This window comes from Rosa rugosa, chromosome 3 (genome assembly GCF_958449725.1).
Source record: "Rosa rugosa chromosome 3, drRosRugo1.1, whole genome shotgun sequence".
Taxonomy (NCBI): Eukaryota; Viridiplantae; Streptophyta; class Magnoliopsida; order Rosales; family Rosaceae; genus Rosa; species Rosa rugosa.
In genome coordinates this window covers 55,547,261-55,569,748 of record NC_084822.1, presented here as the reverse complement: position 1 = coordinate 55,569,748, position 22,488 = coordinate 55,547,261, and the positions used below count along the sequence as shown (strand labels likewise).

Below are 22,488 nucleotides of genomic sequence, written 5' to 3'. Positions count from 1 at the left end.
ATGAGCTAAAACTTTCCAGATTCATTCTAGACATCTGAAGGATCATTTCTTATGAATAGTGCAAGAGCTAGTTTGGAGTGGAAAACCTTCAAACAATCAGTCCAATTTTCTGAAAGACAAAACTGGAAAACCGGACATGTAAGGAGTCCAGCAGCGTTTCCTGCCCAACCACATGGAAGTAAGCTCTGAAATTTTGCCAGAATGATCTACACTCATGGTGGATCATTTGATATGCAGAAGTCGAAGGCCCATTCTGAATTCTTGGTGGAGATATAATTGAAGGAATAAATGAGTAGAAAGTTATTCAAAACCACTCCAAAACTTATCATTTTCATCTCCATTTAGTGCTCCATTATCTCCATTAGTGCTCCATTATCTCCATTAGTGCTCCATTATCATGATTTGTTTAAGGCCAACCACTTTGGCATGGTAGCCTATATATAGAGGCTAAAATAAAACAACACAACACACAATTCACCAACAACAATCTCTAAGATTATCCAAGCCTCTCCAGAGCAACCCCTCTCCTTCTCTTACCGGTGATCACACTCCAGTCCCAGAATCCTTAGGAGCCGACTGTCAGTGCCACCAAACCTTCTGTCAACGTGCTTCAGTCCTAGTCTCATTGGGAGCCGACTGTAGTACCGCGACCACAACGGTTACGGAACCAGCTAAGCAAGGGTAACGCCCTTGCAAACCAGCCAAGCTAAAGTCACGCTTTACCAAGTTCTCCCCACTTCCCAGTGATTTTCGCTCTGCTCGATCTACGACGTCGAGTATCGATTGTGTGATATTGAAGAAACTAAGCAAAAGTCCTCATCACGAGGCACAAAGACCCCTGCGACGAGGTTGGTGCTCTCCTCGTCTACAATCACTTGAAAGAAGTCAGATCAAGGGACATCCCCGACGACCGCACCCGATGGTGCTGGCACGCCCGCTCGCAGAAAAGAAACTGTTGACCAGCTGCAGCAAAATTGGAGCCAAACAGGCTCCACATCACTCTTCATAAGTTATCCACGTTTGTGGCTTGAAAATTCGTCAGCACGTGCGAGGGCATATTATTATATTGAGAATATGAATCTCACAGTGTCCTCTCACCTATGAATTTACAAAAATTTAACTTCATCCATTGCATTAATTTTGTTTGTAATACTATATTACATTAGCATATACATATATGTACGTCAGTGTTCTAAAACTCGACCGCCCAGGCCGCCTAGGCGGCGCCTAGGCGCTGGGCGGCGGCTGTTCGAGTCGCCTAATGCCAAATCGGAGCTGTTGGGCGGACTGAGATTAGGCGGCCGCCTAGGCGGCATAGGCGGGAGGCTAGGCGCCTGGACGGGGGTGGTTGGGCGCTAGGCGGGGGTGGTTGGGCGCTAGGCGGTCTTTCTAGGAGGATTTGCAGGTTATTTCATGGAGTTTAACGGCTTGGAGAGAGAGAGAAAGTGAAGGAGTCGGCTCTGATCGGAGTAGTATAAAAACCATTAGGTTAAAATTGATCGTCATTGCAGCCTTCGTTCTTGTTTCTGGTTATTTTGTGTGGTAATTGATTGAACAGTAAAGGAATTGAAGAAAAACCGATGAAGAGAGATGAGAGAGAATATGGAGGTGGTGGCTACTAGTTTACTGGTTTTGTGAATGAGAGGACGAGGACGAGGACGAGGAAGAGAGAGGACGAGGAAGAGAGAGGAATGAAAAATTGAAAACAAAGGGGTTAGTTTATTGTTTGAGAGAGAGAGAGAGATTAATAGAATAAAAAAACTTTGTGGCTGCTGTTAGTTCGGAGAGAGAGAGAGAAAAGATAGGATGTTAAGCCCAACAAGACTTCTTCTGTTTTTTGTTGGATAATTGAATATATTTTTTTTTGTGAAAAGCGTCTCTGACATATGAATGGACTAGCTAGTTAAACACTATCTCTATTTAATTAAAAAAATAGTTAATTATATATATATATATATATAGTTAAATGTCATAAAAATTAAAATTAAAATAAAAAAATACAAAACCGCCTAGGCGCCGTCTAGGCACCCGCCTAGGCGTCTGGGCGCTAGTCTCATATCCACCGCCCGACTAGCGCCTAGCGTTTTTTCGAACCTTGATGTACGTTATATGGTTTTGGAATGAAAATTAACCTAGCTCATACTTATCCAAACCGGCGGCCAATATCACTTTATATAAGTTCTTTTTTTTTTATAAGAAAAGAAAAATTATTTAAAAAAGGAAGCCTTTTGGGCAACCAAAGTTTACAACATAAAAAATTAAGGCTCTAGAAGCCTCATTTGGGACCACTCCAAGACATAGGAGAAGCAGCATCATGTCCTAAATTTGCAATAGCCTCAGCTACAAAGTTTGCTTCCCTATATATATGCTTAAAGGTAATTTGAGAAAAGGAAGTTCCAATGGTTCTAATGTCTTCAATCAACTTGAGTAGCCTCCACGGTGAAATCACAATTCCAGTAACTGCATCAATAACCAGCTTTGAGTTTCCTTCAACTTCAACTCTTGTAAAACCTTTGTCTTTGGCCGCAATTAGACTATCTCTAAGTGCAGTAGCTTCTGCAACAGGGGTAGAAGAATTGCCAACACACTTGGTTGCAGCAATAACTGGTCTTCCATTATGGTCTCTGATAAGGAAACCACTAGCAGTTAAATCTCTTCTAACTGAGTCATCAAAATTGATTTTAACAAAAGAACTAGAAGGAGCCGTCCACTGTGGTACTTTATATAAGTTCTTTGAATTTAGCTTGCAACATCACCTTTGGCTTTAACACTTAAAAATGTTTAACCTGGGATGAACGTTCAATACCAACTACATGTGTGAGCTTTCCTATCAAAATAACGTAAACAGAAAGCAAATCTTCTGGGTCTCAATTAGCTTTGACAATTCTGGACACGGCATTGAAGTGCATGGTGAAATTCATGCATGCATGGATGCTTTAACCAATTTGACTTTGACGTAGTGATGTACACCCTTTCGTGTAGTAGACCTATTACGTAATCAGAAATGGTTGGTTCTAGGCTTCTAGCTGGTCGGGGTTAGACTTAAAGATTTGGACCCAATTACATATTCAGGGGCTCCTTTTTCTTTGGTTACTCTTCAGGATTTCTGGGAATTATTTAATTACTGCATATTTACATGTGCTATTAGAATTAGGTCAAAAGTTTCGACATATGTAAACTTTCTCTGAATCAAATACGATCAGATTGCACCATTCGTTTTTTCTTTCTCTTCTGCCTTACTTCATATTTTTTAAGTTATCCAGCTTTCTGGGTTATCTTTATCGATGTGTAAAAAGATAACACAGGGAAAATAGTTGCTTATTTATCAGTTATTTAATCCTTTACAGAATTAGGGTATAATCTAGTTTCAGACTCAAGTACGGACCTCTATTAGGGTATTGATAGACACAACTAGTCAAGCACTACTTTGCCGATGCATTGCATTGTTGAAATATATCGTGTTGAATTCTTCTGGTAGTTGAAGCTAGTCCGTTTAATTAATCCGGGCACGACCTTTTGACGCGAGATTATGTCTCTGTTGTGTGCTGTTTAATTAGCCACGTACCTAATACTTCTAATTCTGACTTGACTGCTTCACTTGGCATCTTCCTTTTGATTTTTTTTTTCTGTTTGAAAATAATCTCAAATAGTCATGAAATATAGTAACAAGAAAGCTTCATTGATGCACTAGTAAGATTTTTTTATATGAACATTCGAGGATATGTTACTCCACCATTCAAGGTGTACGTGTTAATATTTTAGAATGGTGACTTGTGGGTGTGGAAGATTCAATTGCAAATACTGGAGTCTAGTACTTAGAAAATTAATTCTTGATTAGATACTTGTACAACTTAAAAACTTGTTATCGCATTAACATACAAGGATTAAATTATGCTTACTACCTTGTACTTTCAAGGGTTCATCAGTTCAGTCTCTGCACTTCTAATTTAATCAGAAAAGTCTTTGCACTCTCCAATTTCATCAAATCGATCCAATCTGTCACTATTCCGTCAATTTTCGCTGTTAAAATGTTGACATGGCACCTTCTCACAGGGAAAATTCCCAAACTACCCATCGCTAGGCAGTCCGCCGACACGTTAGTGTTGTGAATGCAGATGGGAAGTTTAGAAATTTTCCCCGAAAATTGACGGAGTGGTGACTAATTGGATCAATTTGATGAAATTGGAGAGTGCAAGGACTTTTCTGATTAAATTAGAAATGCAGGGACTGAACTGATTAACCCTTGAAAGTACAGGGTAGTAAGCAGAATTTAGTCCAACATACAAATTTGCGGTCAGATTTGGACGAGAAAAGATCTCTATATAAAGCTTAAACTACTTGGGAGTGCTAATTAACTCCATTCCTCCTCAACCTATAGATACATAACCTGAAACTTCGAATCTCTCAGTTTTAGTTCAATAACTACTCATTCATTACTTGATTCCTATCTTAATTCATTGTGTTTTACATATACGTACCTTCCTGTCCATTTATCTCTAATGGCCATGGAGAGAGCAAGATCATTCCTTCAGTCTCCCACTTATGGAAACCTCGTCACTGTTCTTAGCATTGATGGAGGTGGAATAAGAGGGATTATCCCCGGAACTATGCTCAGCTTCTTAGAGTCCGAGCTTCAGGTAAATTGATCGATCGGTATTTAGAATATACATATACTCCATATATATATATAGATCCATATATTGAACCAAAGTGAATTCTAAGCTTTTTATACAATAGCATGTATGATTTTGGATAACTTCAATACTCATGCCTCCTTACATTCAAACCCAAACAATTTATTTTCCATGTATGAATGGACAACAAAATGTCCAAACATTTGTAATAACCGGATTTTTTTATAATTAATCAAAAGCAAGGAACATGATCATTTCATTCTTTACCTTTCATGATGATTGTCGATTAGAGCACTATGAATTGTTGCCGACACTCGATCGACCGACAGCAGAAACTTAATTCCTTTCCTCTCTATTTCTCTCTCGTTTCCTCTCGTCACAGTCGAAGAAACAAAACAGAGCTTTGTTCATCGTGCTGCACCGTCCACCACAGACCACCAAACAACCTCAGACCACCTTCCACGGCTTCGCCTCGACCTTGCGCAGCTACCGGAGGTAACCTTGCGCGGCGGCACGACCGGCAGCGACGGCGGCGACCCCGAGTCCGGTTTAGCTCGTTTTCGTTCCAAACTCGATATCTCGAGCTACAGAGCACCATTTCACTTGATTCTTGGCTCATTGAGCTCGCCTCATCTTCCTATACAAGCACCAAGAAGGATCGGAACTGGATTGAACGTTTTCACGTTCGTCGGAGCTCGACCCGTGCGGATCGAACAACCAACCTTCGGATCAAGATATCTCGAGCTATACACGATCGTTTCTTGTGATTCTTGGCTTGTTGAGTTCATAAGGAAGTTCTGAACAATTCTCTAGAAGGAATCGAAGCCTGAAATTGAAGTTTTGACGTCGAAATCAAGCCTTGCCGGATTCTGCAAAATTCTGGAATTTTTCCGACCACCGAAGCTTTCGATCGGTATATCTCGAGCTACAGACCATATTTTTCTGTGATTCTTGAACCAGTGAGTTCTTCTTGAGTTTATTAACAACTCTTCAGAAGGAATCGAAGCCTTAAATTGACGTTTTTACGTCGAATTGGAGCTCGCCGTTTTCTGCAGTTTCTCGCCGGTTTCTGGAAAATTCCGGCCACCTTCATACTGTTCAAGGTAATTTTCGACCCCCTTCCGGTCATTTTCAGACTTCGTGCTAGTTATGAAAGTTGTTAAGCATGATGAGAGGAAGAAGAGCAGCCCGGCCCCGACACCATTGGTGGTGGTCGGCGGCGGCTCTGCCACTAACTCCGGCGGCCCTTTCCGGCCACCTCCGGGGATCAAAAATATGGTTTCTGTACATTTTCAGATTCTATATTTCAATACGATCATTTTGATATATTATACGCAATTTTTGGATATCATATGATTAAGTTATGAATTTTTACGTTTCGATCGATTTCGATCGTTTGATTCGTAATATGTGAAGTTAGGACCGTCAGATGGACTTGTAGTTTTGTTATGATGATCTTATGACTATCCCAGTGGCTTTGTGTGGTCATGGGCGAAGATCCGACCGTTGGATCTTCGTATAATTGAGAAATAGTGATTCGGAAGGCGATTCGTGAGAATCCGACCGTCAGATTTTCATATAATTTTGTGGAGATGTTTGTAAGGATGATTCGAGAAGATCTGACCGTTGGATCTTCGTGATAATATTGGAGGATGATCCTAAGGGCGATCCGTGAGGATCCGACCGTTGGATCATCATATAATTTCGATCCGACCGTTGGATTTCTGTATATGTGTGGTTTATGAATGATTGCTAAGTTAAGATCGTGTTTGACTAGGTGGTTGATGGATTGATTGGTGAACGATTTCGGATCGTTGTTTTGAGCTGTTAAGAAGACGCAGCGGGAATTTAGAGGTGAGTAAACCTCACGTGGTTCATATTACGAACCGAGTACCTTTAATTACTTTATTTTCTGTAGTAATTGTGTGAAAATATTTATGGAATAAATATTTGTTTTAAATCATATGGACTTGATCAACTACGGTCCATAGGTAAGTAAAATGATTTAATTATACAAAATGAATTTCATGATTTTCTTGTGTGAACTATAGTTGGTATTAGTGGTCATTCCTGAGTGGGTGATTACGTATATATATATATATATTTACGTGATTATATGTGGAATGGTGTGACATTGAAGAGTGTGGAATTGTGATGATTTATTTATTATGGTTTGAAATTTGACTTATCATATTTATATGTGATGATCATGATTGATGAGTTCTTGTTAATATTCATGATTTACATTGGAGTATGTATAGAGTTGGAGAATGTAGGATTCTGAGGACGAGGTGTCCGAAGTTTGACGGTTATGGATAACCGGAGTGTTTGTGTACTGAGGACGGGGATGTCCAAAGTGCGACGGTTTATTATTAACCGAAGTTGTGTACTGAGGACGGGGATGTCCAAAGTGCGACGGTTTATTATTAACCGAAGTTGTGTACCGAGGACGGGGATGTCCAAAGTGCGACGGTTTATTATTAACCGAAGTATATGGTGCTGAGGATGGGGATGTCCAAAGCGCGACGGTTATAGTGTTAACCGAAGTATTTTTGCCGTTGCTTGACCCTAGGCCAAGGTGTCAGAGGTAACGAGGCAGTTAGAGCTCTAACGTGTTATTGGGATGGACCAGAGTGGTGTTATGTGGGTTGGGTGTTTGCAGGACCAGTGTGGTGTATTGTGATTTGAGGATTGTGAAAATGTATTCCTTGTGGTTTTCCATGAGTGGTTTGATGTCTCTTTGCAGACGTAATACTGTTGAATTTTACTTGAATTGTAATTTAATAAATCAACAGTTCTTTCTTGTTTACTCATACTGGCTGTAAAAAGCTTACCGGGTTTTGTGTTGTTGCAACTCCCGGTACACTATTCAAATTGTGTAGCGGGTAATCCTACAGGACAGGAGAACCAGGACGGTGATCGTGCGGTTAGAGCAATGATTATAGTTTTACAGCAATTGTAATAGTGAGGCGAGTTAAGCGCATTTGAGCATTACAATTTGATTTGGTGGGAGTGTGCTGTAATAAATAACTTGAGGATTTGGGTTATTGTAAATTTGAGAGTTGTGAAGTGTGGTTGTTTGTGAGAAAAAAATTCAGGATGTTAGTTGTAATTTGTTATTATTCATGTTTCGGATTTGAATTGATTATTCAAAATTCGGGGCGTGACAGTTTGGTATCAGAGCGTAAGGTGCATATTTGGTGATGTGTCAATACCTTCCGAGTGATGGCCCGTCTGCAGCGGATCCCCATCGTGTGCTCTTCGGTATTGGCTAAGTCATTGGGTATGCGTGAGTGTTGGGAGTTGTTTAGACCGCTAGGTCGTTTTAGGAACGTGAATACCTTCCCTATAGTATTGACTTGGTTAATATGAATTTGTATTTGACTTATACTGTGTTTTAAGTGTTATACATGTATTAGCCAAGCATACTATACTCCTTAGGTGATGGATATTCGAAGGGGTTGTACTTAGAACCTTACAGTTGTCTTGTAGGTTCGTATGGGAATAAGTTCAGTGGCCGCGAGTTACAATCCTTGAGGAATAGGAACCTCTTGATTCAACTCTGTTAAGTCAACGAGGATTGTTTTATGGAAGTGAGGTTCTTTTGGATGTTGAAGTGTTTGGTTGAAGGCATGATGTGGACCTATGCACATACCTAGTGTGGATACGAGTATTAATGGATAGAAAGTTTGCCTTCTTAAGTTGGACGTACATATGTTTTTGGATGAGATATACATGTCAAATAATAGATATCTTGTTTTGTAACGAGATGTCTTAGTGGGGTTTTAGTAATTGGCATGGGTGATGTGTTTAAAGTGGCTTTGAGATAACTATGCTAATCTTGTGTGAGATTGAGTTATTAGTATAGATTGAGAAGGTTTTGTAGTGACGCTATATACACAACGTGATGAACTTTTAGAAGGAAAAGTTATGAGTAAAGGTATGGGTTTTTCCCTGATGTCTATAGTAGACTTGTGCATATGGCAGCGTTTGTGGCAGTGCCAGTAATGATTTTGTAGCAGCTTTCGTAGCAATGCTTATGTGATAGGCAGCTTGTGTAGTAGTGCTTGTGTGGCAGTGCTGGTAGTGCTTTAGTGGTAGTTTGTGTGACAAGGAATTTTATGAGGGCTAGATAAAGCTAGGCTTTATCTTGATTGTATTCTAAGTGGTAGGACACCTGTAAACAGGGATTGGAAATTCTCCGTTTGGACACCTTGGTCTGTTGACCTGACTATGACTTGTGGACATAGTTTTATTTAAGTGAAGGAAATTGATTTTGTGAACTAGTTTTCTTAAGTTTTGGATCGTAGTATGGAGTTGGACTGAAGTGAATTTGAGGTTGTTGTGTTTTAAGTTTAAGTAGGCGGGACACTTAAAGTTTTGAAATGGAATTTGATCTTGGTCGGTAATTAATGGGGAGATTTAGAGTCAACTCTCTGTAAATGTTATTAGATGAGGGTGTGTTTCTGTGGTGATGGATTTTAGGAGAAATGGTTAAGTGCAATTTTGGGTATTGATTGTAGTGACATTGTTGGGTATCCATAGTGGTTCAAGTGAATTACTATGCGATATGGAGTTTGATTCGGTTTCTAAATCGTAAATTCATAGGGTATGAATTGTGGTAAGTTTAATGGAGAAATTAATAGAGGAAATGGTTGAGATTTTATAAGATTTGTATGAGTAACTCTAAGGATGTGGGTTTTTCCTAGCTAACTCAGGATGTGTTTAGCTTTATTAAACCCTAATTCTAACGACAAAATTGTTGTGTTTGGTTTGACTCTAAGGATGCTAGCTAGACCCCTGTGCAACTTAATTGATTGTTTGTGATAAATCATTATGATTGATGTGTGCAGTAGAGTTGTTTATGGTTTTGAAAATAGTATTGGGTGACCAAGGTTCGATCCTTGGTGTTGTTGTTGGTTAAACAAAAAGAAAAGAAAACATGCACACCATCTTATTGATTTAATATTACAAAAAGGAAATTGGAACTACGCTATACTAAGCCTAATTGGTAGCTCCGGATGGGTTGAGGCTGAGCTCAAGAGAAACGTTAGAGCCACTGTTGTAACCGCCTGAGCCACCAGAATAGTAACCAAATGCGCTACCTTCCTCAGAAGTAGTCTTCGGGTTACCAAAGACGTCCTCGCCGTGCACGGGGAACAGAGGAAGAGTTTCAACCTCCTGGTGATCTCCTCCTCGTTGTTGCAGGGATGTTTGTCCTCCTGTTGTGCCAAAAGAGTTGTACTGGTATTAGTGTTGAAGTGTGAGGAAGAATATGAAACAAAATTTAAATCAAGAAATCCTTCATTACCAGTAGAATAGGTGGAACCAAAGTTGAGATCAATGGATCTACCATCATCAGTAGAACTAGTGGACCCAAAATTGATGTCAATGGATCCACCAGCTGGCCCAAAATTGATGTCGATGGATCCACCAGCACCAGTAGAACCAGTGGACCCAAAATTGAGATCAATGGATCCACCAGTACCAGGAGAACTAGTTCCCATGGGCACTTGAGCAGCCTGATTGCACCTCTTCATCTGCTTCTCTCGAGCCCTGACATTCTGGAACCAAAAATAAATGTTCTTGCCCTCAACCTGTCCATACTGTTGCAGCTGGAGACAGATCTCGTGAATCTGCTCTGTAGTTGGGGTCTTAACTCCCTTGTCGTAGTAAAGATCCCTGAGGATCCTTATTTGATCTGGAGTAGGAACCCACCTGGCACGGCTTCGCCAGAAATCTGTGTTGGCACTACTCCCGGCTGCTTGGTTGTTTCCTCCATCCTCGATTTGTTGCTGGGTTTGTAGCTCCATTAGTTGCAGAGTTCGTGGTTCCATGGTGATGAGTTGAGAGGAAGTGTAAATTGAAGAACGAAGTTGTTGAGTGTTTGTGGGAGATTGACCTTAGAAGGATTAAGGTCGATGAAGGGGTATTGGAGATCTGAAAGTTCAGAGGAAAGAAGAGATCGAATCTTCAAATGGAAGAAAAGATCTGAGAGAGAAGGATTGAAGATTTGAGAGTGAAAAAAACTGGGGATTTGAGAAGAGAAAGGCTGAAGAGTTGAGAGAGAAAGGCTTGAGCTCGGAAGAAAATTTCTTTTCCTTTGGAATGAACAGTCGCGTCTCCAGAATGCACCTATTTATAGAACAAGGTGAGCAGATCTCCACCGTTGGATGAACGATCTCAGAATTTGAATCCACGCGTTGGATTAAAGTCGCCCCGAAACCCGGAAAAGCTGTTGGCGCGTGTTGAGCGTGTAAGGGGACCGAGGGAATCTCGAGGCGCTGTGGCAGACAGCTGTAGCCGAAAGCAGATTTGACTGCCGTAAATCACGGAAGGGATAAGCCGTGACACAAGTGGGCCGTACTTGGGCCTGTCTCGGATCAAGGCATCACTGTAGCTGTGGGTGGAGGCCTGATGGGCCGAGTTTCAGAAACAGTTTTGGATGAGTTGGGCCGGATTTCTGAAACAGTTTTGGATGAGTTGGGCCGGATTTCTGTAACAGTTTTGGATACGTTGGGCTGGGTTTCTGCAACAGTCTTGGATGTTTTGGGCCGAATTGTTGAAACAGTTGAAACAGTTGAAACAGTTGGTTTAAATAAAAGGATTGGTATGAATAATAACGTGAGCAGCCGTGCTCGAGTGGTTGAGTGTAAAGTTCGTGTACAAGAGGTCTGAGGTTCGAACCTCGCCTCTCGTTTATTTTTATTATGTTCGTTTATGACATAATAAGTATAAAATTTGTACACATTTTATTAAGCACAACTTGTGCTCCAGTGGTTGGGAGCGAGGCATTGGTTTAAAGGGTCGGGAGTTCGAGACTTGCCTCCTGATATATTTTATTTATGTTCGCTTAGGACATAATAAATATAACGCGTGTGCTTCTATTAATGAAAGCAGCTCTTGCTTCAGTGGTTGGGAGAGAAGCATTGGTTTAGGGGGTCTGGAGTTCGAACCTTACCTCCTACAAATATTTTTGGATCCCGTATATGCTTGATATACGGACGCATATACGGTTTGTACGGTATGCATACGTATATATGGTCTGTACGGTATGCATACGTATATACAGTTGTACGGTATACATACATATATACGGTCTGTACGGTATGCATACGTATATACGGTATGTACAATTTCATACCGTAGTCGAGCTGAAAGTTGGTGGGCCGATTGGTAGGCCCAAATAGTAAGCCCAATTGTTCGGCCGAATGGTAGGCCCAAATGTTAAACCCAACTTGTTTCGGGCCGGTTCGAAATGTGAATGGTTCGGTTTCTTCGGCCCAATTGGCCAGCCCTAATGCTTAGCCAAGGATTGAGCAAGCCCAAGTCATCGTCACTGGGTGACATATTTTATTGGCGTGCTTTTGGGGATGATTTGTTTTGAGTGATGCTAATTGAGTAGCGAAACGCTTTGTGGGAGTGTTTACTGTGCTTGTATGCCAGTACAGGGTGAAGATCTATGTGAGGATCTATGAGATAATCTCTGTGAAGATCTAAGTGATGATCTATGTGATGATCCATGTGATGATTTTGTGTAATTGATGTGGAGTGATGTTGAGCAGTTGTGTTGTGAGTTTACGTTTGTGATGAAAGGATTTAGTGGCCATAGGAATGTATTTTTATACAAAGGGCTGAGGCTTTGTAGATTACTACAGATTTGGAAAAGATGGAGATTCTATAGTTAGAGTCTGACATGAGAGTGAAGTATCCACAGCTCTTTGTGGAATTGGGTGCTTGAATTTCGGGACGAAATTCGTTTAAGGGGGGTAGATTGTAATAACCGGATTTTTTTATAATTAATCAAAAGCAAGGAACATGATCATTTCATTCTTTACCTTTCATGATGATTGTCGATTAGAGCACTATGAATTGTTGCCGACACTCGATCGACCGACAGCAGAAACTTAATTCCTTTCCTCTCTATTTCTCTCTCGTTTCCTCTCGTCACAGTCGAAGAAACAAAACAGAGCTTTGTTCATCGTGCTGCACCGTCCACCACAGACCACCAAACAACCTCAGACCACCTTCCACGGCTTCGCCTCGACCTTGCGCAGCTACCGGAGGTAACCTTGCGCGGCGGCACGACCGGCAGCGACGGCGGCGACCCCGAGTCCGGTTTAGCTCGTTTTCGTTCCAAACTCGATATCTCGAGCTACAGAGCACCATTTCACTTGATTCTTGGCTCATTGAGCTCGCCTCATCTTCCTATACAAGCACCAAGAAGGATCGGAACTGGATTGAACGTTTTCACGTTCGTCGGAGCTCGACCCGTGCGGATCGAACAACCAACCTTCGGATCAAGATATCTCGAGCTATACACGATCGTTTCTTGTGATTCTTGGCTTGTTGAGTTCATAAGGAAGTTCTGAACAATTCTCTAGAAGGAATCGAAGCCTGAAATTGAAGTTTTGACGTCGAAATCAAGCCTTGCCGGATTCTGCAAAATTCTGGAATTTTTCCGACCACCGAAGCTTTCGATCGGTATATCTCGAGCTACAGACCATATTTTTCTGTGATTCTTGAACCAGTGAGTTCTTCTTGAGTTTATTAACAACTCTTCAGAAGGAATCGAAGCCTTAAATTGACGTTTTTACGTCGAATTGGAGCTCGCCGTTTTCTGCAGTTTCTCGCCGGTTTCTGGAAAATTCCGGCCACCTTCATACTGTTCAAGGTAATTTTCGACCCCCTTCCGGTCATTTTCAGACTTCGTGCTAGTTATGAAAGTTGTTAAGCATGATGAGAGGAAGAAGAGCAGCCCGGCCCCGACACCATTGGTGGTGGTCGGCGGCGGCTCTGCCACTAACTCCGGCGGCCCTTTCCGGCCACCTCCGGGGATCAAAAATATGGTTTCTGTACATTTTCAGATTCTATATTTCAATACGATCATTTTGATATATTATACGCAATTTTTGGATATCATATGATTAAGTTATGAATTTTTACGTTTCGATCGATTTCGATCGTTTGATTCGTAATATGTGAAGTTAGGACCGTCAGATGGACTTGTAGTTTTGTTATGATGATCTTATGACTATCCCAGTGGCTTTGTGTGGTCATGGGCGAAGATCCGACCGTTGGATCTTCGTATAATTGAGAAATAGTGATTCGGAAGGCGATTCGTGAGAATCCGACCGTCAGATTTTCATATAATTTTGTGGAGATGTTTGTAAGGATGATTCGAGAAGATCTGACCATTGGATCTTCGTGATAATATTGGAGGATGATCCTAAGGGCGATCCGTGAGGATCCGACCGTTGGATCATCATATAATTTCGATCCGACCGTTGGATTTCTGTATATGTGTGGTTTATGAATGATTGCTAAGTTAAGATCGTGTTTGACTAGGTGGTTGATGGATTGATTGGTGAACGATTTCGGATCGTTGTTTTGAGCTGTTAAGAAGACGCAGCGGGAATTTAGAGGTGAGTAAACCTCACGTGGTTCATATTACGAACCGAGTACCTTTAATTACTTTATTTTCTGTAGTAATTGTGTGAAAATATTTATGGAATAAATATTTGTTTTAAATCATATGGACTTGATCAACTACGGTCCATAGGTAAGTAAAATGATTTAATTATACAAAATGAATTTCATGATTTTCTTGTGTGAACTATAGTTGGTATTAGTGGTCATTCCTGAGTGGGTGATTACGTATATATATATATATATTTACGTGATTATATGTGGAATGGTGTGACATTGAAGAGTGTGGAATTGTGATGATTTATTTATTATGGTTTGAAATTTGACTTATCATATTTATATGTGATGATCATGATTGATGAGTTCTTGTTAATATTCATGATTTACATTGGAGTATGTATAGAGTTGGAGAATGTAGGATTCTGAGGACGAGGTGTCCGAAGTTTGACGGTTATGGATAACCGGAGTGTTTGTGTACTGAGGACGGGGATGTCCAAAGTGCGACGGTTTATTATTAACCGAAGTTGTGTACTGAGGACGGGGATGTCCAAAGTGCGACGGTTTATTATTAACCGAAGTTGTGTACCGAGGACGGGGATGTCCAAAGTGCGACGGTTTATTATTAACCGAAGTATATGGTGCTGAGGATGGGGATGTCCAAAGCGCGACGGTTATAGTGTTAACCGAAGTATTTTTGCCGTTGCTTGACCCTAGGCCAAGGTGTCAGAGGTAACGAGGCAGTTAGAGCTCTAACGTGTTATTGGGATGGACCAGAGTGGTGTTATGTGGGTTGGGTGTTTGCAGGACCAGTGTGGTGTATTGTGATTTGAGGATTGTGAAAATGTATTCCTTGTGGTTTTCCATGAGTGGTTTGATGTCTCTTTGCAGACGTAATACTGTTGAATTTTACTTGAATTGTAATTTAATAAATCAACAGTTCTTTCTTGTTTACTCATACTGGCTGTAAAAAGCTTACCGGGTTTTGTGTTGTTGCAACTCCCGGTACACTATTCAAATTGTGTAGCGGGTAATCCTACAGGACAGGAGAACCAGGACGGTGATCGTGCGGTTAGAGCAATGGTTATAGTTTTACAGCAATTGTAATAGTGAGGCGAGTTAAGCGCATTTGAGCATTACAATTTGATTTGGTGGGAGTGTGCTGTAATAAATAACTTGAGGATTTGGGTTATTGTAAATTTGAGAGTTGTGAAGTGTGGTTGTTTGTGAGAAAAAAATTCAGGATGTTAGTTGTAATTTGTTATTATTCATGTTTCGGATTTGAATTGATTATTCAAAATTCGGGGCGTGACAACATTACTCGAACTGTGTATTAACATATATTAATGGTTATATATATGTTCATGCAGAAGCTGGATGGGGAAGATGCAAGACTAGCAGATTATTTTGATGTAATTGCAGGGACCAGCACAGGTGGTCTTGTCACTGCTATGCTTACTGCCCCAGATGAAAATAACCGTCCAATATTTGCTGCTAAAGATATTAACGATTTTTATCTTGAACACTGTCCTAAAATCTTCCCCCAAGACAGGTAAAATGATAAATGTACAGTACTTTTATATGCAAATCGTGGTTAATAATATCGTACTTAACAGTCTTATCACTTATGTATCTTGCTTCCTACAACAGCACCTCAATAATTGGTGAAGCTGTAGAAAAGTTGAAAGTTGTGAAAGGGCCAAAATATGATGGGGAGTATTTACATAAGATAGTCAGGGAAAAGTTGGGAGACATACGATTGAACGAGACATTGACTAACGTTGTAATCCCAACTTTTGATATAAAGAGGATTCAGCCAGTCATCTTCTCCAGCTATGAGGTTTGTATATTTGTATCTCTAGGATATATTTTTTAAATTTCTTTTGTTTTATATATGGTGTTCTTCATAAAGTTATGAAAGGCTAGGCCTTGATTTTGTGTATATGTTGGTAATTAATTTGATAGGTTAAGAAGAATGATAGCTTAGATGCTTTACTCTCCGACATATGCATTGGAACTTCAGCAGCCCCAACTTATCTCCCAGCTCATCATTTTGAAACCCAAAATTCCAGAACTGGAGAAGCAAGAGAATTCAATCTGATTGACGGTGCAGTCGCTGCTAATAATCCGGTACACACTAATTTGGAGCAACTTAATTAAGTTTGGGAACTATCATCGAAACTCAACAACTTTCGTTTACTCATAGATGATACAGCATTTATTTAGTGGCAGATCTCTTATATATAGAATTCTATTTAACTGTCCTCAGGCTTTGGTTGCTATAAACGAAGTAACAAAAGAAATCCACCAAGGAAACACCGACTTCTTTCCTATGAGGCCAACTGAGTATGGGCGATTCCTCGTTATATCACTGGGTACTGGTTCAGGGAAATGCGAGGAGAAGTATGCCGCCGCAAATGCTGCTAAGTGGGGCGTTTTGGGGTGGCTAACCGCAGGTGGTTCATGTCCATTGGTTGACGTATTTACTCAAGCAAGTAGTGACATGGTCGACTTCCACCTAGCCACCGTTTTCCAAGCTCTTCATTCTGAGAAAAATTACCTTCGGATTCAAGACGATTCACTGGAGGGAACAGTGTCTTCAGTGGACATTGCTACGCATGAGAACTTGAACAACCTTGCAAAAGTTGGAGAGGAGTTGTTAAAGACACCGGTTTCAAGGGTGAATATGGAAACTGGTATATATGAGCCTGCCCATCAGTCCACAAATGAAGAGGCTCTCGTAAGGTACGTATAATATAATTGGAAAAATCATTTGTTGGATCCAAATATCTCACTTGTCCATCTAACAGTCTCATAGACTCTTATCTTTTATTGTTGTACGTACATTTAAGTAGAATGAGATACAATTGACATGATAGTGTATTAATATATGATAATAAATATTTATAAATGCTTATTTCATAGTGAAATGAGCATTACTAAATTAGTCTAATTTTTGTCTTATAACATGTGCAGGGTAGCGGGAATTCTGTCTAGAGAGAGGAGAGTTCGTGAAATGAGATCACCACATGGGAAGGCTGCAGGCGCAGTTACTTCTAATACTACTAGCTCCGACTGATGATCCGGCCATTAATTTTAATTAGTTCATTTTGATTATAGGAGTATTCACTCGTGATTAAAGTAATTAATTATTGCTCATGTAATATAGTACTGGAATAATTGTGTTTCCCAATAAACACCAGTTAATTGGTTGTATAATTCGTCATTAATTTATTCGTCTGTTCCGACCAACACATGTACTACTGAACGGGTAAAGCTATGGTATGTTAACATTTCTCATACATCAACTATTTTTACCACTTTAAGGACTCATGTTACCACTTTGAGGACTAATATTACTATTTTGAGGACTCATATGGTAAACTAAGAAAATTTACCACTTTAAGGACTCATGTTACCACTTTGAGGACTAATATTACTATTTTGAGGACTCTTGTGGTAACTAAGAAAATTTACCACTTTAAGGACTCATGTTACAACTTTGAGGACTAATATTACTATTTTGAGGACTCAAATTACCACTTTTAAGGCAATTGTATGCATGTCATACGTTAACATTTTGTAGAATTTTCCCTACTGAACAACTCAGACATGAGTTTTCTCTTTTTAATTAGTTCTGTGTTTTATTTATATACCGGCGGCCTCTGTTAATTTAAGCTGAAGCAAGTTCGTGTCATCAGTTAACCACAAAATCTAACAAGTGCTAATCGTTGAAGTTCAGGTAAGAATCTTCAGCCAACTGCTTGGACCAATGCATTGGTTATATTGATATCACAACTGTTCAGCCAACTGTTCAACAACTTCCCATGGACTTCATTAATTATTGAAATTATGCATGTTGAATTCTTCTGAATTAAAATTGATGATTGACCAGAGATCAGAAAAAATTAACAACAAAAATACCAAAAAATCCTTCAATAACTAAAGCATTTTTAACTATATATTTTTTCAAAAATAACTAATTGTACGTCAATTGATAACAGCGTTCCCCGCCTTCTGACAACAATGTCAATTACAAACCTGAAAATTATTCGGTGCACTGAATTCTCCCCCAAACAAACCGGCTCAATCTAATACTGTTGACCAACTCGATCACTGGTGCTTAATGGATACTCATAATCATCCATATTCTGAAAATTAAATGCATTGATTTGCCTCTTCCCCTAGTTAATTTATTTGCTTAGTTACAATCTCAAACAGCTACGAGATCAAAGAAAAGAAAAAAGAAGAAGAAAAAAACAAAAATAACAAAGCTTGCCATATGGAATTTGATCTCTTCTCCATTAATTCATAAGGTTTCTGTACTGATCATCGATCAAGTTGTTAAATTTTGTGAATTACTGGTAGAAGAGTACTTTAATATAATTCTAATGAGTAATGAGATGGGACGATTTAATAATATAATAATATATAATTGCAGTTGTTAGAAAATTCCGGATTATTAGGTGGGTCCAACTTAAACTTATCCCCTAGCAACCCACTTGTATAGTCAAATTTTTCACAGAGTATCTCTACATAAAGCGCAAGTAATACTCAAGGCTCCTACTCGATCCTTCTCAGCAGAAACTTCACACCTCTCAGTTTTAGTCAAGTCTCCAGCCTAATTCCATGGAGATGCCTATCCACGGATCTGCTTCTCTTCCAAATAATTTCATCAAGAGAGAAAGATCATTCCTTCAGTCTCCCACTTATGGAAACCTCGTCACTGTTCTTAGCATTGATGGAGGTGGAATCAGAGGAATTATCCCCGGTACTCTTCTCAGTTTCCTTGAGTATGAGCTTCAGGTATAATTATCACTTCTCGTATTGTCGATCGTCCAGCTTTGAGTTCGATGGTCTAACTTCAACAATCAAATATACGAGGATTGTTTCGGTGTGATCAAATTTCATTACTTACATCGAGCGAATGCATTAATGTAGTTGGGTGCGTGTGTATGCAGAAGCTGGATGGTGAGGATGCAAGACTGGCAGATTATTTTGATGTCATTGCAGGAACTAGTACTGGTGGCCTTGTGACTGCCATGCTTACCGCCCCGGATGAAAACGGCCGTCCATTATTTGCTGCTAAAGATATCAACAAATTTTACCTTGAACACTGCCCTAAGATATTTCCCCAAGATAGTTGCAAAATTGATTGTCTTCCATTGTACGTATTCTAGTCCCCGTCAATAACTTAGCTTCTAGTCTTCTATCTGGTTCTCTCGCCGGCCCACATGTGTTTTGACTCCAGCCAATAATCTAGATATTTTCATTTCTTTCTTTTTCTTGAACAGAACTCCAATAACTGATGCGGTGGCAGCGGTAAAAGCTTTCAGAGGGCCAAAGTATGATGGGGAGTATTTACATAATATAGTGAAGGAAAAGTTAGGAGACATAAGATTGCATCAGACATTGACCAACGTCATAATTCCCACGTTTGATATAAAGAGGCTCCAACCAACCATCTTCTCCAGCTATGAGGTTTAATTTGTTCATCCATATCTCTCTCTCTTATATGCATCTGATTTCTTATACGTGACGATACTCTTTATATATAGTAGATCTTGATTTTGCAGACATGATGATATTTATATGTAGGTGAGAAAGAACAGTAGCCTAGATGCTTTACTCTCGGATATATGCATTGCAACTTCAGCAGCCCCAACCTTTCTTCCAGCCCATCATTTTGAAACCGAAAATTCCACGACTGGTCAAATAAGAGAATTTGATCTCATTGATGGTGGTGTTGCTGCTAATAACCCAGTAAGTAGTGGTGATCATATATAACCTAATTTGTATCATGCAATTTCAAACATCTCCTAATTAATATAGAATATCCTAATTAAATACAGGATACCCATACACACACACAACTCATAACACTTTAGGAATTGCACAATAATCGTTCCCCATCAAGTAATTAAGTGACTAACTTTGTGTTCATAATAAAGAATAATATTTTCCTCTACCACACCTAAACATTCTATGATAAAACAGGGCATAAAGCTAGTTAAATTGAGAATAATATCGCTCCCATCTAATGGAGCCTAAGAACAAGGGCAACAATTTACATCGAAGACATGATTGATTTGGTAGTTGTTAAATTTTTTGTTACTTTTTTTTTTTTTTTTTTCAGGCTTTGGTGGCTATAAGTGAAGTGTCAAAAGAAATTTACAAGGGAAATCCCGACTTTTTTACAATGAAGGCAACTGAATACGCCCGGTTTCTAGTTGTATCATTGGGTACTGGTTCAGCAAAATGTGATGAGAAGTACGATGCCCAAAATGCAGCTAAGTGGGGTATTTTGGGATGGTTGATCGGAGGCGGTTCTTGTCCGTTGGTTGATATATTTACTCAAGCAAGTAGTGATATGGTTGACTTCCACCTTTCTACAGTGTTCCAAGCCCTTCACTCTGAGAAAAATTACCTAAGAATCCAGGTATACATACGTCAATGCTTAAAATTTACTGTATTTTCCCTATTTTGTGAATATGTGGTGAAGTTGATAGTCTAATAACAACGCACATACATTAGTTAAAGGAGCATAATAAGTGACGATTTTGATTGGAGAAAAAATATAATAAAACAATGTCTCTATCTGATTTCTAAAACAATCATATCGACAACTTTTTGACCTTTTGTCGATGATTTCTTTTCCTTAATTGTGATTTTCTTTTATAGTGAATAGTATTATAAGCAGAAAAAATGTAATTAAAATTATACGGCGCAGGATGATGATTTGGGTAAGACATTGTGTTCTGTGGATATTGCTACAGAAGAAAACTTGCAAAATCTTGTAAAAGTTGGGGAAAATTTGTTAAAGAAACCAGTTTCCCGGGTAAACTTGGAAACCGGTATCCATGAGCCTGCCCATCATTCTACCAACGAAGAGGCTCTAGTAAGGTACGTATATATTAGATTAAGTAGTCGCTAAACTCTCCGCTACACAATGATATGATTAGCTTTCATGATATAAGGACAAGAAACACTATAGAAGTTAACCAACCACGCTTATGTTCCTATTTAACCTGCATTAGTAATGTGCAGGGTAGCTGGAATTTTGTCCAAGGAAAGGAGAGTCCGTGAAATGAGATCGCCACAGGGAAAGAAGGCCACAACAACAACCAGCTCCAACTTGTCATTCTCCTTCATCAATGTTTAATTAACCCCCAACATTGTTCCTTTAATTAATTAGGTCATTAATTGTTATTCAAAAGAAAGAATCGATAATATATAGATAGATGAAATTAAATTTCATGCATAATAGCACGTCTTGTAACTGAGTCTGGAATTGTTTACATGTACGTCTCTCTCAATAAATACCATTTACCATCTTGATTGTTAGGACCACTAGAACCGGGATGAAATCTGCTGTCCCCAAAAACCATGTGCCAAGCCTGTCTCCATATTCTGATTGGTCCATTAAGATTAGAAAATGAAAGAAAGATTAAGATAATGATTTTTTTAATCATTCTAAGCCAATCAAAACATGGGGATAGTGTTGGGAGAGGGTTTTTGGGACAGCAGATTTCATCCCCACTAGAACCTCCCATTGCCGACAGATTTTTAATCCACAACAATGTGACGAAAAATCGTCACTAAAACTTCAGTGGTTGCTAAAGCCCAAACCGTTGTATATTGGTTTGTTCCGAGTCTTGCGACCAAGGAAAAGCTTCTCTTTCTTTTCTTTTTGTGCTTTTGTTTCTTTGTAATTTGGCTCGTCCTAGTTTTTGTAAAGTTGGTTAGAAAGAATTATAGCAATCTTGACAAGTCTATATATATAAGAAAATCGTTGCTAAAACTTCAGTGGAATGCCTTTTCTATATGCCAATGACGTTCGACAAATATTACTTTACAAAGTAGCTAGTCAAGTAGTCGTTGGTACTTGGTAGCTGCGTGTCATCTTCGAGTTCTAGTGACTTGCTGGTATCAGTCACAATCTAGTTGACTATCCAACGATCAAAGCGTCAAACATTATGCGACAACCATACATTTTCACGAGTCGCGCTCTTCTTAAGAAATTTCAAACTTTATTTATAGGATTTTATTGGTGAGAGAATAAACCATATATTATCACTGCATATTCCTTTCTACGACTAGAGCTAGCTAGCTCTAGCTAGCTAGTTCGATCTTAAAATAATTTTAACCTTGCTTTCACAGAAGTATCAGAATAATATAGCGTTAATACGTCCAAATTTATATGTAGAAAACAGCTTCAAGCTGCGGTCATATTGACAAAACGTGGATACCATTGATTAAACTTACTACAAGTACTGTAATGTTTCGCTTGCCAGAAACCCAGAGCACGTACAAGGTCATGCGAACTCGATATGGCTGCCATTGTTCTTTTGTCTCGTTTTGTTAGGGTGTGCTTTGCTGTTCTAGTCAGTTTCTGGGTGAATCGGCTTGAGCTTCAGTGGTTTAATTT

General features: G+C 39.5%; 3 protein-coding genes and 1 long non-coding RNA gene across 5 annotated transcripts; 3 read left to right on the top strand and 1 right to left on the bottom strand.

The window, feature by feature from the left end:
* Nucleotides 1-2,275: 2,275 nt before the first annotated feature.
* LOC133737973 (uncharacterized) lies at nucleotides 2,276-3,605 on the bottom strand. The gene is made up of 2 exons (XM_062165423.1): nucleotides 3,566-3,605; nucleotides 2,276-2,661 (listed from the first exon to the last, which is right to left on the bottom strand). Exons 1-2 carry the CDS (start codon nucleotides 3,603-3,605, stop codon nucleotides 2,276-2,278), a joined length of 426 nt encoding a protein of 141 aa, XP_062021407.1.
* A 737-nt stretch (nucleotides 3,606-4,342) lies between these two features.
* Nucleotides 4,343-17,290, top strand: LOC133741090 (patatin-like protein 2). The gene is made up of 6 exons (XM_062169033.1): nucleotides 4,343-4,637; nucleotides 15,431-15,612; nucleotides 15,711-15,900; nucleotides 16,026-16,190; nucleotides 16,330-16,805; nucleotides 17,037-17,290. Exons 1-6 carry the CDS (start codon nucleotides 4,500-4,502, stop codon nucleotides 17,137-17,139), a joined length of 1,254 nt encoding a protein of 417 aa, XP_062025017.1. The 5' UTR covers nucleotides 4,343-4,499; the 3' UTR covers nucleotides 17,140-17,290.
* LOC133741092 (uncharacterized) lies at nucleotides 4,680-6,555 on the top strand. Its single transcript, XR_009861598.1, has 2 exons — nucleotides 4,680-5,737; nucleotides 6,412-6,555. It is a non-coding gene; the product is annotated as an uncharacterized LOC133741092 (long non-coding RNA).
* Nucleotides 17,291-18,596: 1,306 nt separating the features above from the next.
* On the top strand, nucleotides 18,597-21,398 carry LOC133736318 (patatin-like protein 2). 2 transcript variants are annotated; one of them, XM_062163773.1, is made up of 7 exons: nucleotides 18,598-18,866; nucleotides 19,022-19,227; nucleotides 19,355-19,541; nucleotides 19,659-19,823; nucleotides 20,197-20,499; nucleotides 20,791-20,963; nucleotides 21,108-21,398. In XM_062163773.1, the coding sequence occupies exons 1-7, from the start codon at nucleotides 18,690-18,692 to the stop codon at nucleotides 21,220-21,222; spliced, it is 1,326 nt and encodes a 441-aa protein (XP_062019757.1). In that variant the 5' UTR covers nucleotides 18,598-18,689; the 3' UTR covers nucleotides 21,223-21,398. The 2 variants fall into 2 exon arrangements, with proteins under 2 accessions (XP_062019758.1, XP_062019757.1); XM_062163774.1 differs by lacking the exon at nucleotides 20,791-20,963 and having other exon boundaries at nucleotides 18,597-18,866.
* Nucleotides 21,399-22,488: the final 1,090 nt, after the last annotated feature.